Source organism: Octopus bimaculoides, chromosome 2 (assembly GCF_046866305.1).
Source record: "Octopus bimaculoides isolate indiv1 chromosome 2, ASM4686630v1, whole genome shotgun sequence".
NCBI lineage: Eukaryota > Metazoa > Mollusca > Cephalopoda > Octopoda > Octopodidae > Octopus > Octopus bimaculoides.
In genome coordinates this window covers 47,007,226-47,023,285 of record NC_142929.1, presented here as the reverse complement: position 1 = coordinate 47,023,285, position 16,060 = coordinate 47,007,226, and the positions used below count along the sequence as shown (strand labels likewise).

Below are 16,060 nucleotides of genomic sequence, written 5' to 3'. Positions count from 1 at the left end.
AAATAGGAGTTAAAAATTCGTTTTCTACTACTGTAAGAATCTCCACGACAGTAACACTTTTTTTTACGTAGGCAAAGAGAAAGACAATGAATCAACACGACTCCGATTAGCCACAGACGCGTTTCGAGATTAAAGTGTTTTAATTACTTACTTCTCTCTTTAGTGTAGCATTTCCAATTATAAAATTTGAAAGTGCTAGGGTTAAATAGGCACACGATCGAGCGACATTGTGCAACAGATATCCAACCAACACTTCCAAAATTTACACAGCCGAATGTGAATACACTATTCATCCTCTTTGCCTACGTAAAAAAAAAGTGTGTTACTGTCGTAGAGATCCTTACAGTAGTAGAAAAGGAATTTTTAACTCCTATTTCTAAATTCGGTATGTGGTGAAGCAATTAGCTGACCCCTAATTATAATTAAGTTTATAATTATAGAATATTTGTATAATTTTACCTATAAAGGTTATTTTAACATACCGATCTACTTGGTAAAATTATTAATTAGAAATTATACTTATATAAGATGTTAAGTGCTGATCTCACCACCCTGAAGACAGAGGCTAGGTTTATGATAATGTTTATATGCATCCACTGCTGGTTGCATATTCTTGACTTTTTGCACACACTAACTGCCAACATTACAACTATTACATAATTCTGAGACCCCAGAAACAACTGTCAAACCTGAAATACCATGCCTTCCACCCTTAGTTTTCTGTATCTTTTGTACTACATGTAAATATATAAGTAACTATATGATTTTCATTTTCCGAATAGTTTCAGTTTTTGTTTCCCTATATTATTTACATGTATATTCTTTTATTCTTTTACTTGTTTCAATTATGTGACTGTAGCCATGCTGGACTGCCATCATTAAGGGATTTTCAGTCAAAGAAATCAACCCCAAGACTTATTCTTTGTAAGCCTAGTACTTATTCTGCTGGTCTCTTTTGCTGAACTGCTTAGTTACAGGGACGCAAACACACCAATACAGGTTGTCAAGCAATGATGGTGGTGGTGGGGGTGGGGATCAAACACAGACAAAGATATACACATTAATACACACACACACATATATATATACATATAAGGTTTTGGTTGGCCTAAGAAGACACTTGCCTAAGGTGTCACACAGTGAGATTGAACCCGGAACCATGTGGTTGGGAAGCAAGCTTCTTACCACACAGCCATGCCTGTGTATATACATATGTATATTTTATATTATCAGGCCCAAACATGTTGATTTGTTCATTTGCATCATCATCTGACTTCTTAATCATAAAACCATGTCTGAGCCTGTTAGTGAAATACAATCAGCAAAATTAATGAACACTCAAATATCATATAATATGTCGCCAGTCATGTTCTTAATTGTACGAGAATTATCAGGTTTCAAATATATTTTGTGGACAAAACATTTGTTGAAACTGATCTGATTTGGCTTAACTTCACCACACCATACAGAAATGTCACAAAACAATTTGAAAAAATCTTCTCATTTAAACTGGCCACATCTGACTCAAATATTCTGTTTTATGTTCAAACTAACCAGGCCTGGCATCTCACACCTACTCCACAATGTCATTTTAAAAATAAACAATAACATCTTGAAGCTATGACACTATGCATGATTAAATCAAAACAATCATCATCATCATCATCATCGTTTAACGTCCGCTTTCCATGCTAGCATGGGTTGGACGATTTGACTGAGGACTGGTGAAACCGGATGGCAACACCAGGCTCCAATCTAAATTTGGCAGAGTTTCTACAGCTGGATGCCCTTGCTAACGCCAACCACTCAGAGAGTGTAGTAGGTGCTTTTACGTGTCACCTGCACGAAGGCCATGTCATTCTAAATCTAAACAATCACATCACCAAAATCTTGAGGCTACGTGATAATACATGATTAATTAAAAACAAAGTGAATAAGTATTACATTGACAGAGCAATCCGAATGCTAAAAGTGTTAACTCTTTAGCATTGAAACCAGCCATATCCAGCCAAAATAATCTGTCTGTGTAATCTTCAAACTGGCCTGATACGGTTTTTCACACTTACCCTACAATAGTATTCTAACAATAAACAATCACGTCACTGAAATCTCAAAGCTACTAAGTAAGGCATGACTAATTTATACCAATGTGAATAAATAAGCATTACATTTCAAAGAATAATCTGAATGCTAAAGGATGAAATAATAGCATTCTAAGGCAGATGTTCTTGGTATCCTAGAACTAAAGAGAGCCTAAACATGCTAGTATTAAAACAGTTAATTGACAAATGGTTCCATCCCTATTTTGTTGTTGGGCCACAAGGAACGATGGTTATCTTGGTACAAAAACAAGAATTGCTGGGATTGTGTATTTCACAGGGTGACATATAAATCTTCAACTTTTGGCATAAGGCAGCAATGTTTAAAGGGAGGGTGTTAGTCAGTCACATCACCTCCATTACTTGACTGGTACATTATTTTATCAGCCCTGGAAGGATGAAAGGCAAAACTGTTATCAGCAGGAATTGAACCCAGACAACAAAGGGCCAGAACAAACTGCTGCTAAGTAGATATACCTAAAATGCTTACAATAACAATTGAACATTTGGTGTTCAAAACCTTAACCTAGCTCTTTGAGCCATAAGTCAAAGTATGCTCATCTTTCCAAACTAGAGGTAGAGCAGTCGGGTGCATCAAGAATTGAAATGCATGTTTATGGCTCATATGTTTAATTTTACTTTGGTATTATGCAGCTGTTGTTCTGAAAATGTATGATGAAATTTAAGCTGTAACCAGACAATCCTTTCCTTTAGGCACAGAGTTATAAGTGTACCTCATTTTTTAGGGCATAGTATAGGGGAGATTTGGTTGCTATTTGTAGCAGATCAACTGGACAGATACAGAATCTCTTATCAGTATTATATTATATTTCCAAACAAAAACGTTACTTCCTAAGATATAATTAAATATTAGAAGGCATTTCCTTCAATGCTTAATTGTTGTTGCCAATTCAATAATAATAATAATTATCATTATTATTATTTTTTTCAAATTTTTGCCATAAGGGCAGGTGGGGATGAGTCAATTACATCAATCCCAGTGTTCAACTGGTACTCCTTTTATCGACCGCAAAAGGATGAAGGGCAAAGTCGACCTCAGAACATAGTGATGGGCAAAATACTGTTAACCATTTCGTCCAGTGTGCTAACAATTCTGCCGGCTTGCCACCTTAACAATAATAATAATAATAAAAAAAATGATAATAATAATAATACTGGTTTCAAATTTTGGTACAAGGCCAGCAGCTTTGAGGGAGGCGGTTACTTGATAATATTAACCCCAGAGTTCCATTGGTACTTATTTTATCAATCCTGCAAGGATGAAAGGCAAAGTCAATCTTGACGGAATTTGAACTCACAATATAAAGATGGACAAAATGCTGCCAAGCATTTCGCCCAATAGGCTAATGATTCTGTCAGCTTGCTACCTTAGTAATAATAATAATAATAATAATCCTTTCTACTATAGGCACAAGGCCTGAAATTTGGGGGGAGGGTTATGTTAATTACATTGACCCCAGTGTGTTTCATTGGTCATTAATTTATAGACCCCGAAAGGATGAAAAGCAAAGTCGACCCCAGTGGAATGTGAACTGAAAACACAAAGACAGACAAAATGCCAATGATTTCAAACTTTGGCAGAAAGCCACCATGTTTGAGGGAGGGGTCTAGTCGAAAACATTGATCCCATTTTTCAACCTGTACTTGGGGCAAGTGTCTTCTACTATAGGACAGGCAAAACTAACCTCAGTGGAATTTGAACTCAGAACATAAAGCTGCCTCCTCCTTCTCCTACTATAGGCAAAAGGCTAGAAACTTTGGGGAAGAGAACTAGTGAATTACATCGACCTCCAATATATTAATCCCATACAGATGAAAGGCAAAGCTGACCTCAGTGGAATTTGAACCCAGAACTTAAAGCCTGAAGAAACGCTGCTAAGTATTTTATCCACTAAGCATTTCAACTATACCAAAGTAATGAAATATGTAACAGAAAAAAAAAAAAAACAGAGCTGGATGATTTTCCTGTTGCTGTGTGTGCAGGATAACAAAGGGCTGCAGTGGTTGGCAAGTCATGAAATTTGCCTAACACATGCTTAAATGATGACAATGATGATGACAACGATGGTGATAATGAAGATGATGATTTGAAAGAATTGAAATTTTTTTCTGATGAACAGAAATGGAAATAAGTGAATTGTGTGTGTGTGTGTATCACAACACTCCACTGTATCACTTCTCTATCCAATCAAGAACTACTAACATGGTTATTAGTACATAAAAGATGCTTTCTTTCTTTCTTTCTTGTTTTGCAAATATTTGAGAATTACAATAAGGGAAACAAGTGCCACTTAAAAAGCACCTGTGCCAGTGCTAAATAAATGCACCTGTGTCGGTGGCATGTAAAAAGCACCCAGCATACTCTGTTAAGCAGTCGGCATTGGGAAGGGCATCCAACCGTAGAAGCCATGCCACAACAGACAGTTGGAGTCTGAACAGCTCCCTGCTAGTCAGCCCTATGTCAAACCATCCAACCCATGCCAGCATGGAAAGACGATGCTAATCCCAGAGAGTAGGTAGCTCCATAGATCTAACAAACAATTCCCTTGTTATTGAAGCTGACGAGAGGTGAAATCACTTACAGTACAAACGAAAGAGTAGAAAGTGAGCAAACAAAACTAATGGAGCAAATGACAGGGAGTTATACTAGAATCAATTACCTTGCAGGAGAGTCAAGACCAGTGTTCAGCAACTGGTATGCCACGGCACACTGGTGTGCCATGAAATGATGCTAGGTGTGCTGCAGTGTGACCTGATATATTGATGTAGTAGTATATAATGTAAACATGTAGTATAAGCATTCAAACATCACCACTACCTTTCCAAATCCTGCTGCATTTCACATGGAATTTTTGGCCCTTCAAAGCTGTCTTGGTGTATAAGTTGACCTACCTTTTTAACCATAAAGTTTTCTCTAGCAAATTTGACTGGTATACTGGAAAATATGGTACCGAAGTGATTCCAGGAATGTGGAGAATTTCCACTCAAAACACAATCCCCCCCCCCCAAAAAAGATACCACAAGGCATCAGTGCCCTAACAATTCCACCCGTTTTGAAGGGGTACTTTATTTATTGATCCCAAATGGATGAAAGCAAGAGATAGGATTAAGGAAAGTTGATTACAGCTGGATATTATCTCAGAGCACAGCAAGATGGAGTAAAAACAACAAAACATCTTAAATGTTGTTCTAACAAAGTTTCCAACTAGCCATCTTAATATAATTGATATCATTGTGACAGAGTGGAAAAATCAAGAGAGGAGTGGACATAAAGGCTAGCGGTATTAGTTATGTTGATTTTATGATTAAACTGATCATGACTGACTTTGAATTTCATCAGTCTAGGGTTGATAAAACAAGTATCACTCAAATTCTTTTAATCAACTTGCCCTTCCACAAAATGTGTCCATGTTAAAAATTCTTATCAATGCTAATTAAATATGTCTGAGACCAGTTCTTTTACTGGTTTCTGTCAGTGAACTGTGGTCACACTGAGACACCATTTTTAACCCTTTAGCATTTAATCCAGCCATATCAAGCCCAAATATTCCACCTGTTTTATGTTAGAACTGACCAGATCCAACCCTTCATACCTACCCAACAAAGTCATTTCAAAAGTATACAAACACACCATTGAAACTTTGAAGCTACAAAATAATGCATGATTAATTCAATATATCATGAATAAATAAGCAATACATTTGACAAAGAAATCTAGATGGTTAAGGGTTCAATTGAACATAATGACCTCAGTGGAAGCACAATGGCCCAGTGGTTATGGCAGTGGACTCGCGGTCATAGGATCGCGGTTTCAATTCCCAGACCGGGCATTGTGAGTGTTTATTGAGCGAAACCACCTAAAGCTCCACGAGGCTCCGGCAGGGGATGGTGGCGAACCCTGCTGTACTCTTCCACCACAACTTTCTTCCTGTTTCTGTTGTGCCTGTATTTTAAAGGGCCAGCCTTGTCACACTGTGTCACGCTGAATATCCTCGAGAACTACGCTAAGTGTCTGTGGAGTGCTCAGCCACTTGCACGTTAATTTCACGAGCAGGCTATTCCGTTGATTGGATCAACAGGAACCCTTGACATCGTAAGCGACGGAGTGCCAACAACAATGACCTCAATATTATAATTCAGTTATCCTCTTCCTATAGCTGGAGTCTCTTTTTAGGTCTTATGTTATGTGTTGACTATACAGGATCAATTAGCCTGGTGTTTATCTTAGTTTCTGTAGTGTATAAATAACAGAGTACAAAACTGCCCACCACCCCTGAATGAGATGCCAGACTGTAGCAGAGTTAAGACCCCAGTTGTTGCTGGTATTCATTTGAAAGTGAGTAGACTGGAGGGATATGAAATGAATTGTTTTGCTCAAGAACACAACACACCCTCCAATCTGGGACTCAAAACCAAGACCTTATGGTTGTGGGCCTGACACCTTAAACATTACACCAGGCACTTTCATTGCCAGAATATGAAAGTTAAACCAAACCCCACTATGCTTCAGCTCTTAATAATATATTGTGGTTAACAATTGTTCAAAATTATAATCTTATTGTTATAAAATAAAAAACAAAAGTAAGCAAAGACATTGTATGTTGTAGTATGATGTGAGAAAAAGGAAGAGGTATAAACGTTTCATACAAAGCCTTTGTTAAGAGAGAAAAGACTAAAAAAAAAACAGAAAAGAGAGAGAGAGAGAGAGAAAGTTATATGTGCATAATAAATAGAATTGAGTAGTGTGTGTGAGTGTGGTTTTAATACAAGAGAGTAGAATGGAATGAGAAATTGTAGGTCATGTGCAGAAAGAAATAAGGAAAGGCAATAGATTGCAGAGGGTCAGTTGAGTGATAGTTGTGAGTGACAGTATGTGATGAGTAGACAAGGTAGGAGAGAGGGAGAGAGAGAGAGAGAGAGAGAGAGTTGAGAGACAGAGAGAATGCAACATTTGGTATGCATGAGTGAGTGATCAGAACAAGGTTGTGTGAACAGAGCAGCATGTATATGCGACTGGTTGAGGGGAAAATTCTGATGGTGTCAATGTGCATATTCCTATTACTAAGGGTGGGATCAGAGGAAAGCTAATCAATTATTGATTCTACCAGGAAGTGGATGACCTCAACTGGAAAACCAATAGCTGTTCCTGGATGAAACAGGTGATATGCAGCCATGGTGTTGGAGAAATTCACAGATAACAAAATGATGGTAGGAATGACATGGAGAATTAAGATGGTTTGCAACAGGTTTGAGATCTGGTGCTATTTCATCAGGCAGAAATTATGAAAAAGATAGTTCTTGGACCAATCTGCAAGTCTTTGAACAATTTTTCCTATATATATATATATATATATATATATATATATATATATATATATAGGAATGTAACCTCGTGGACATCGGTGCTGATCTTTTTCTTCCTCCGTTTTTTCCTTCTTTGAACTTTCCTTGTTTCCGACGAAGAACTCCGCTCGAAACGCCATACTCTCTCTCTTTCCTTTCCCGAGCTTCTAGTAACACTATCTGTATCACGTCCTCACGTTGTTGTTTTTTGTTATTGTTTTTTGTCTTTTTCATTTTTTTGAACTTATATATATATATGTATATATATAGTATTAGAGAAAAGATTTTATACTGTGAAACTTAATTTAATTTTTATTTTTATTAAATTGATTTTAATTGAGTTTTTACCTGTAATTTTGGATTTTATCCCTAATATTATTATTATATATATATATATATATATATATATATATATATATATATATATATACAGCTTTGATATTGGCATCTAATGCAATAAATTATTCAGAAACTTGGAACTATTCAGTGTGATAATATTCTGAACAAAATAAAAAATGTAAATTAAAAATAAATAAATAAACAAGCATGAGCAGATGATCCAGGTTGGGTGCAGCATGGAAGGAAGGAAGTGGGTCAGGAGGTCATGCATGCTGTCATCTTGACAAAATGTGGTCGATAGCAGGGTTGGTTTGAGAGAAATGAAACTGTGGAAGAAGTTGGATGTTAAGGGAGAAGAATATTGGCTGGTGCTTGGGGCAGGAGAGCAGAAATACAGGGAACAGCTAGGGTGCATCAATAGTTTGTTAGAGTAACCATACAGGAGAGAAAAGTGAATCAGTTGATAGGACATAACCACAAATCAGAGACTCAGAGTTAAATCTGAGAAAGGGGTAGTTGATTTAGTGTGAACATGAAAGGAAAAGGGGGAATTTCAGGCATGAATAAAAGTTAGAAGGTTTGTAAAAAAAATAGTGGAGGAGGTGGTTACTGGAGATGGAGATTCTCAAAGAATCGACAAAGTTATAGAAGGTGAATGCCAAAGGAGAGTAGAAAGGATTAACAAAGGAAATGAAGAAGATGGGCTGTTTGCAGGTAAAGGAAATGTAGCTGATACAACTGGTGATATAACAAACTGTATTTGTTTTAAGATGGGGTTCAGTGAAGATATGAACTTCAACACAACCAACAAACAGATAAATATAGCTTTAGGGTCAATTCTGATGTTCATAATCACTAGAAAAAGAGAACGAGTCGAAGGTAATGGTGAGTTTGCCAGGGCTGAGAAAATTGACTGTACTTGGTTAAAATGTGATACAATGACCTTGGAAGAATTTGAAGTGTAGGAGAGGATTCACATTGTCAGAAGGAATGACAGTGTAGAGGGATTTAATGTCCATGACAAAATGGTAGCTAAGTAGGAGTCAGAGGTGAAGAAGGGGTTGTAGATGCATAAGATGTAGTTGGTGTCCTGGATTTGGGAAGGTTGCTACCAAAACCAACAACAGCTGGTCAAGGTATTTAGAGATGAGATAGGTAGGGCTGTTTATATAAACAGAGAGGGGTGATGAGAGATGTCCACCCAATAGATCTTAGAGAGAGAGAGAGAGTAGATAGCGGAGGTTCTTGATGTGCAAAAGTCAAGACTTATAATAGTGAGAGGAAAGAGAGAGAAGGTAGTTGACATATTGAGGTCGAGTTTAGCCTATGGTTGATAAGCAATTTAAGTAGAACGCCAAGTTGCTATGTTGCCAGAGTGCTTCAACCCTTTAAATGTCTTCTTGCTGTACATCACATCATTCATGGACGTTGACTCCAACTCAAGTTTCTGTGGCTAGTCTTGGGTCCGCTGCACAGTTTGCTAGCCCACGTTCAGGATGTTTTTATGACACACCACTTATATGGATGGTAGTTGGCCCACAATGAACTTGTCTGTCCTTTGACAGGTCTTGTTTTCAGTCCTGCAGAGCGTCCACAACACCTTTCTCACCTGCCAACCCAGGTGATGGAACCAGTTAAGTCACCAACCACCTGACTTTGAAACAGGTAGTACTGGATTATATGGTAGCAGTAGCAGGATTTTCCTGACCTGACCTAACTTGAAATGTCAGTATGCCACTATGTCACACCAGGAAAGTGGCATTCTTACATATACATATACACACATCAAGTTATATGACACTGAAAGGTCTGGAAACCTTTTTCAGCCACTATGAAAATCTCCTGCATTCTTACAGAAGCTAAACTGTCATGACTTTATCTTGTCAATGGGCATATTGTATGAGAATGAAAGTGAGTCTGATGTGTACACAACTCTTTCTCACTTCAACCTATTTGCATTTAAACCAGCCATATTCAGCCCAAATATCCTACCAGCATTTTTGTTCAAATGATCAGATGTGGCCTATTACACTTACCCTACAATGTCATTCTAAAAATAAGCAATCACATTATCAAAATTTCAAAGCTATAAGATAATGCACAATTAATTCAAAACAATGTGAATAAAGAAGCAGTATAGTTGACAGAATAATCTGAATAACAAAGGGTTAAAAAAAAAACCTTGTCCACATCAAAACAGTGTGTGTGAGCAGTGTGATGTCTCATTCTGTGGGGCCCATTTTTTTTTTTTTTGATTACCACACTGAGAAGAATCTTTAAATACACTGTAAAATTCCTAGTATGAAAAATGACGGAGTGACTGAATGGCCTAATACCAGTACACAGCACAGACTGTCAGTATTAAATCTATCTGTAAGGGGTTAAAATATGTCTGGTATGGAAGATTGCAAGTCGGGTAGTATAAGCAAGAGCAGTCACAGTTTTCTGTTATCACCCTCATGTGACTGTGTTTCTTGTTAAGCACTGTATAGCCAGCTACAATCTTCAGTGAGTACTAATAGCTAAATCTTTGGTTAACATGCAGTTTAGTGTCATAAAAAGTGAAAGTAAATTGTGCTAGAAACCAGAAGTGATGACAGTGAAACCTTTTAATTTCATTATATTTATATAACATGAAAATAGTATACAGTATGTATACTTTGCCCTTATATGATCATACAGATATCACATAAAGCATTGTCATCTGAATTCCATCTTGGAGAACATCTACTAGCCTTTGACAGATTGTGTATGGGATGCTCATATCATAGGATGAATAAAATTCATATGCTACAGAACCTCCCAACTATAAACAGGGTGGCCCAAAAGTAGTTTTACAGTTAGTCATCTATCTCTTTTGCATTCACAGATTAACAATTTAGATCTTAATTATAAAAAAATATGAAACCATTATTCTATGCTAATTTGTATAATAAATAATAGGATGGTAAGATAAAAATTTAAATGTAATAAAATGTTTTAAAAGAAATTTGAAGTGCCTACGTGATAACTGTAAACCTACTCTTGGGCCACCCTGTATGTGTGGTCTAAACTCACATCGGAAGTTCATCTATCAAATATCAAATGCGTTTTCTCTATGGCTTTTATTAGTGTTGCTGAGTATTTTACGATGAAGCATTATACCTTAGCTGCTATTTCTGGAATGTTCATGCTACCACTAGAAAATATATAACTAGGTGCCTGTGTTTATGAAATTATGGGTGTCACTATGGTCACCACTAGTACAATTAACTTTCATTTATTTTCGCCATGTAAAAAGCACCCAGCACAAGTGGTTGGCATTAAGAAGGGTATCCAGCTGTAGAAACCATGTCAAAACAGACAATTGGAGCCTTGACAGTTGTCCGGCTGGCCAGCCCCTGTCAAACCGTCCACCCCATGCCAGCATGGAAAATGGATCTTAAATGATGATGATGATAAAGTGCATGTTAATCAAAACTTCTTGGAGCCACAATGGAAGACCTTTCACTGCAGCAGTGAGAATATCACATATTTGTTACAATGAAATATCGATACTTTCATAGATTAAGGTGCATGAAAGTTGTAGTAAAGGTGCGAGCAGTCATGGTTTTCTCATCCCCTGCATGGTTGCATTCCCTCCAGGAGTCTCTGGTTGAAGTCGTGGTCTTTATTGATCACCAACAGACGAACATTAGATACTTCATATCAAATTTGATGGACAAATTACCACCATGTAATTTACATATATGTATACACACACATACTGTGTATATATAAATATATATATATATACCATTTCATCATGCTGAACTTTTAATCTCTACACATCTTTTTCCTCTTAACCCTTTCTGTCGAAGAGCGTAGGATCAAAACATAAAAAACTTTCTATATTTAAGAGATGAAAAATTATGTACATTATTTACATTTGACGGATATTTGTCCTCATCTTCTTTGTTATTGACACAAGGTTTTGGCTGATATACCCTCCAGCCTTCTTCAGGTGTCTTGGAGGAAATTTCGAACCTGGATTCTCATTCCTAAGGTATTTTTCAATGTTATTATTATTATTATTATTATTATTATTATTATTATTCAAGTCACTGTTTGGAATCGAACCTGAATAATAATAATAATAATAATAATAGTAATAATAACATTGAAAAATACCTTAGGAATGAGAACCCAGGTTCGAAATTTCCCCCAAGACACCCCAAGAAGGCTAAAGGGTATATCAGCCGAAATGTTGTGTTAACAACAAACAAGATGAGGACAAATATCCGTCAAATGTAAATAATGTATAAAAAAACTTTCCTATTATTCCTGAGCGTCAAACTATTACACCTGCTTGTTGTTCCTACACTTGTCTTCGTCTTTTTGTTTTCTGTAAATTTGAACTATATATATATATATATATATATATATATATATATATATATTATACATGCAGATACACAAGTGTGTGTGTGTGTGTGTGTTTATATTATACCTGCACATATACACGTGTGTTTATACATATATATATATATTATAATGGGGGAGGCCGGTTTATGGTCTCCCCGGCCTCCCCCATTATAATATTAACTGCTCTACATCTTAGAATGTGTTTCTCCTCGGATTTATGTATTTCTACAAACGATATATATATATATATATATATATATATATTCTAAGCACATTATATATATACTACAAACATGCATAGAATACACATGGGCGTATATTCACACACAAGCATACTATACACGCGTGTATACACACACGCATACTATACCTATGGGTGTATATATACACACACATGCATACTAAACACGTGTGTGTATACACACAAACATGCACAATCACAATATATACAAACACGATATATGCACAAGCACACTAAACACACACGTATATACATATTTTATTTTATATAAAATAGACATTATTTAGTCACAAGCGCACACGCATGCAATAAACATAGTGCATAGTATTTCATGTAAAATAGAATACGAAACTTCCATCTCTTGAAAAAAAAATTGAAAAGAAATAGATTAAATACTATATTCTTGTGGCAAATAAAAGAAATAATTATTTAATAACTGATCCAGTGGAGTCAAGTTAAACGGGAAAATAATCTTGATAATCTATATTATAAACCACTGGAAAGTTTGCTCTGTTTCAATAATTACATCCGAGTTGTTTCATTGTCTATCTATTTCTCAAGTTGTTAATTATATTCCTCCTTTTTTATACTCTTCCTCGTCAAGTATACCCACGGCTCTATTTCTGCATCTTTTCTTCCTCTTCCTTTCATACTTCTGTTATTCTTATATACTTAAATATTTTCTCCTCTTCTGTCTTTTTTCACAGTAATTCCATTCACCAATGGACGACTTCAGGAATATGTTAATCCCTTTTTGTAGTTTGTGACCTCCATCCGCTACACAATCTGAATCCCTAGGTAGTTGTTAGGTCTTTGTGGGAGGGGTCATAAAGGCAGGCGTTAATCCACAATGAGCCTGCAGTTGCTTAAACATTTCTGTCTCTCGTATCCTTCCATTGCTCCCTTCCTTCTCATCTCCTCTTCCGATTTGCTTTCTGACCTCTTTCTCTGCCTACTTGATTACTTCTACATTCCTCTCTATCTCCCTGACTAAAATCCTTTATCACCTTCATTCTTCCTTTGTTTAACGTACTACCCACACCCCACCTCTCTCTAATAAGCGAGTATACACAGATATAACATGCATGTGTGTGTATACATAGCTATAACTCGTGTGTGTGTTATGTGTGTTTGTTTTTATGTTCAGTTATAAAAAAACGATTCATATTAATCTGATGGATTACTCTCTACTTTTGTGGAGTACAAATTTATTATTTCTATACAATAATGTTGTTGACAGTGACTTCGAAGTTTCAGTCAGCTACACACACACAGTCGATTATTATTTCTTTCCATTCTCTACCCAACGAGTACACACACGTACACGTGTATGTGTGTTGAAGTAATGAAAACAAATGAATTCAAACAATGAATACGCGATCGAAATAAAAATTAGAACGTGCCAGACAAAGCAGGACAGAATATAACATATATGTGATAAAACGCATGACAAATTAACTATAAGAATTAAATATACAATCAAATATTAAGTAAAATCCTATGAATTCAATAAAGGAAGGAGAATAATATTTTTAAAAATATCAAGTAATTAACAATAACATAACAAAACATAATAAATGTGGATACGATTTTTCTCATACGATTGCTAATATTTTGATAACTAACAGCATTTTGGAAAGCATAAATGTTACATAATCACTATAATATATCCAAGGTTTTCTTCCTTTGTGTGAAACCATTGAGGGAGCTTTTCTATGTGGACACTTCGACTGCTAGAAATACCGTGAACATTTCTGTACTGTCTTTAAAAAAAAGGTGGGGGGGGGGGGATAATATTCGAGGTAGTTGTAGATATAGCATGTCCAAATAAAAGCGAGATGGTTACGCCTGGAATATTTTTGGTGGTAGAACTACTGGATCAGGGCTGATATGGGTCTAAATAACAACTATTGCACCAATAAATGACATTATCGTACTACTACACTATAGTTACTGCATATTAAGACAACAATAATGTATATATTCCATATATATGAAATAATAGCCAAATCTACTCCCTACCAAATCACAACCTATCTTTTTTTTTAAAAAAAAGGAAAACTAGTGATACAGTGGATGAGAAGACTTAGATAAGCCTTATACTATGTTTGAATAATAATAATAATTTTATCTACTACAGGTACAAGGATTGAAATTTTGCGGAAGAGGGCTAGTCAATTAGATCGACTCCAGTACTAAGACTGATACTTTATTTTATCGATTCCGAAAGGATGAAAAACAAAGTGGAACTCGGCGGAATAATAATAAAAGCAACAATAATGATGATAATGATACAAAATAAACGGATGTTTAAAAGCTGCATCATCTTAAAATCATAGATTTGGTGGATTAAGAGCGACCTAGGGTTAAACAAAAACAATAACAAAATGAATACCTTTAATTGGGAGAGGGAGAATACGTGAGAGTAAAAGAAAGAATGTGAAAGAAAAATACCTCTGTTTTTTGCCGGTACTCGTCGATCCCTGGGCATTTGATAGTAAGTTGCTAATGAGAAAGATATCGGTCGGCTTCACACAGTTTCTGAGAATTTGCCAGCATTGGCACCAAACAATAGCCAAACAGTGACAGTATCGCTTCGCGCCGATACTTCCGGTAAGATCACTGACTGCTTCCTCGGTCAAAACCGGTAAATCTCGGTGGACACCGCACTTTGTCGGAAATATCCGGCATTGCTCGTAAGGTTGTTGAAAATAAAATCACGAGTATTTTATTTAGTTTTTAGAAATATTTCTAATCTTTTACTATAAACATACACACGTGTGTGTCTGTCTGTGTTCGTGCATGTGTGTATGTGTATGTTCGTGCATGTGTGTGTGTATCCGTGCATGCGCATGTTCGCGAAGCGTGTGTACATTCGCGAATGTATATGGATTTGCATACACCTGTGTGTGTGTGCGTGCTTGTATTTGTGTTCGTGCATATGTACGTGAATGAATCTTGGTGTGTGTGTGTGTGTGCGAGTGTATATGAGTATGTTCGTGCATCTCTGAATTTGCTTATATACCTATGTGCGTGCTTGCATCCGTAGTCATGTGTGTATTAATTTGCGTATACCCACTGCCTATTCCTATACGCAGGCATATTATGAGCTTACATTTGTCAATGAGTGAGTGCACGTGTGTTTGTATTTGTATATGCGTACAAGCTTGTCATTGCATTGCTCTATGAATGTCTATTTGTATTTAATGCATAGGTGCACCAGGCAATTGGTAATGACTTCCTCTTTTCCCCCCACACTTTCTCGCAATTTTTTTTTTTTTTTTTCCCCCAAAAACCCCCGTTTTCGGATAAGGAGATTCCGGGAAATTGCCAAAAATCGGCATTTTGAAATTTCTTCACCCCACCCAATTTCTTCATTTTTCACTTTTTCCCCTAACCCTAACCTTAACCCTAAAACCCTAACCCTAAAACCTTCACCCTAAAATCCTAACTAGAAAGATTTTTGGAAATTTTTTTCAAAATCATAATCTCCGTATTTTACCGCATATTTTGAAAAAAAAAAAAAAATCCGATAAAGTTAAAAATTAAGAAACTAGGTGGGTGGGGGGGGGGGAATTTCAAAATGCCGATTTTTGCCAATTTTTTTGCAGATTCGTGTTCTCAGTAGCCGAAA

General features: G+C 36.3%; 1 protein-coding gene across 1 annotated transcript in view; it reads right to left on the bottom strand.

Moving 5' to 3' along the window:
• The window catches only part of LOC106875927 (pygopus homolog 2), a 40,417-nt gene extending 25,355 nt beyond the window's left edge, over window positions 1-15,062 (bottom strand). Inside the window, exon 1 of the mRNA XM_014924240.3 lies at window positions 14,881-15,062. Within this exon, the coding sequence (XP_014779726.1) occupies window positions 14,881-14,917 (37 nt within the window). The 5' untranslated portion in view covers window positions 14,918-15,062. The remainder of the gene's footprint in view (window positions 1-14,880) is intronic.
• Between the last annotated feature and the right edge of the window lie 998 nt (window positions 15,063-16,060).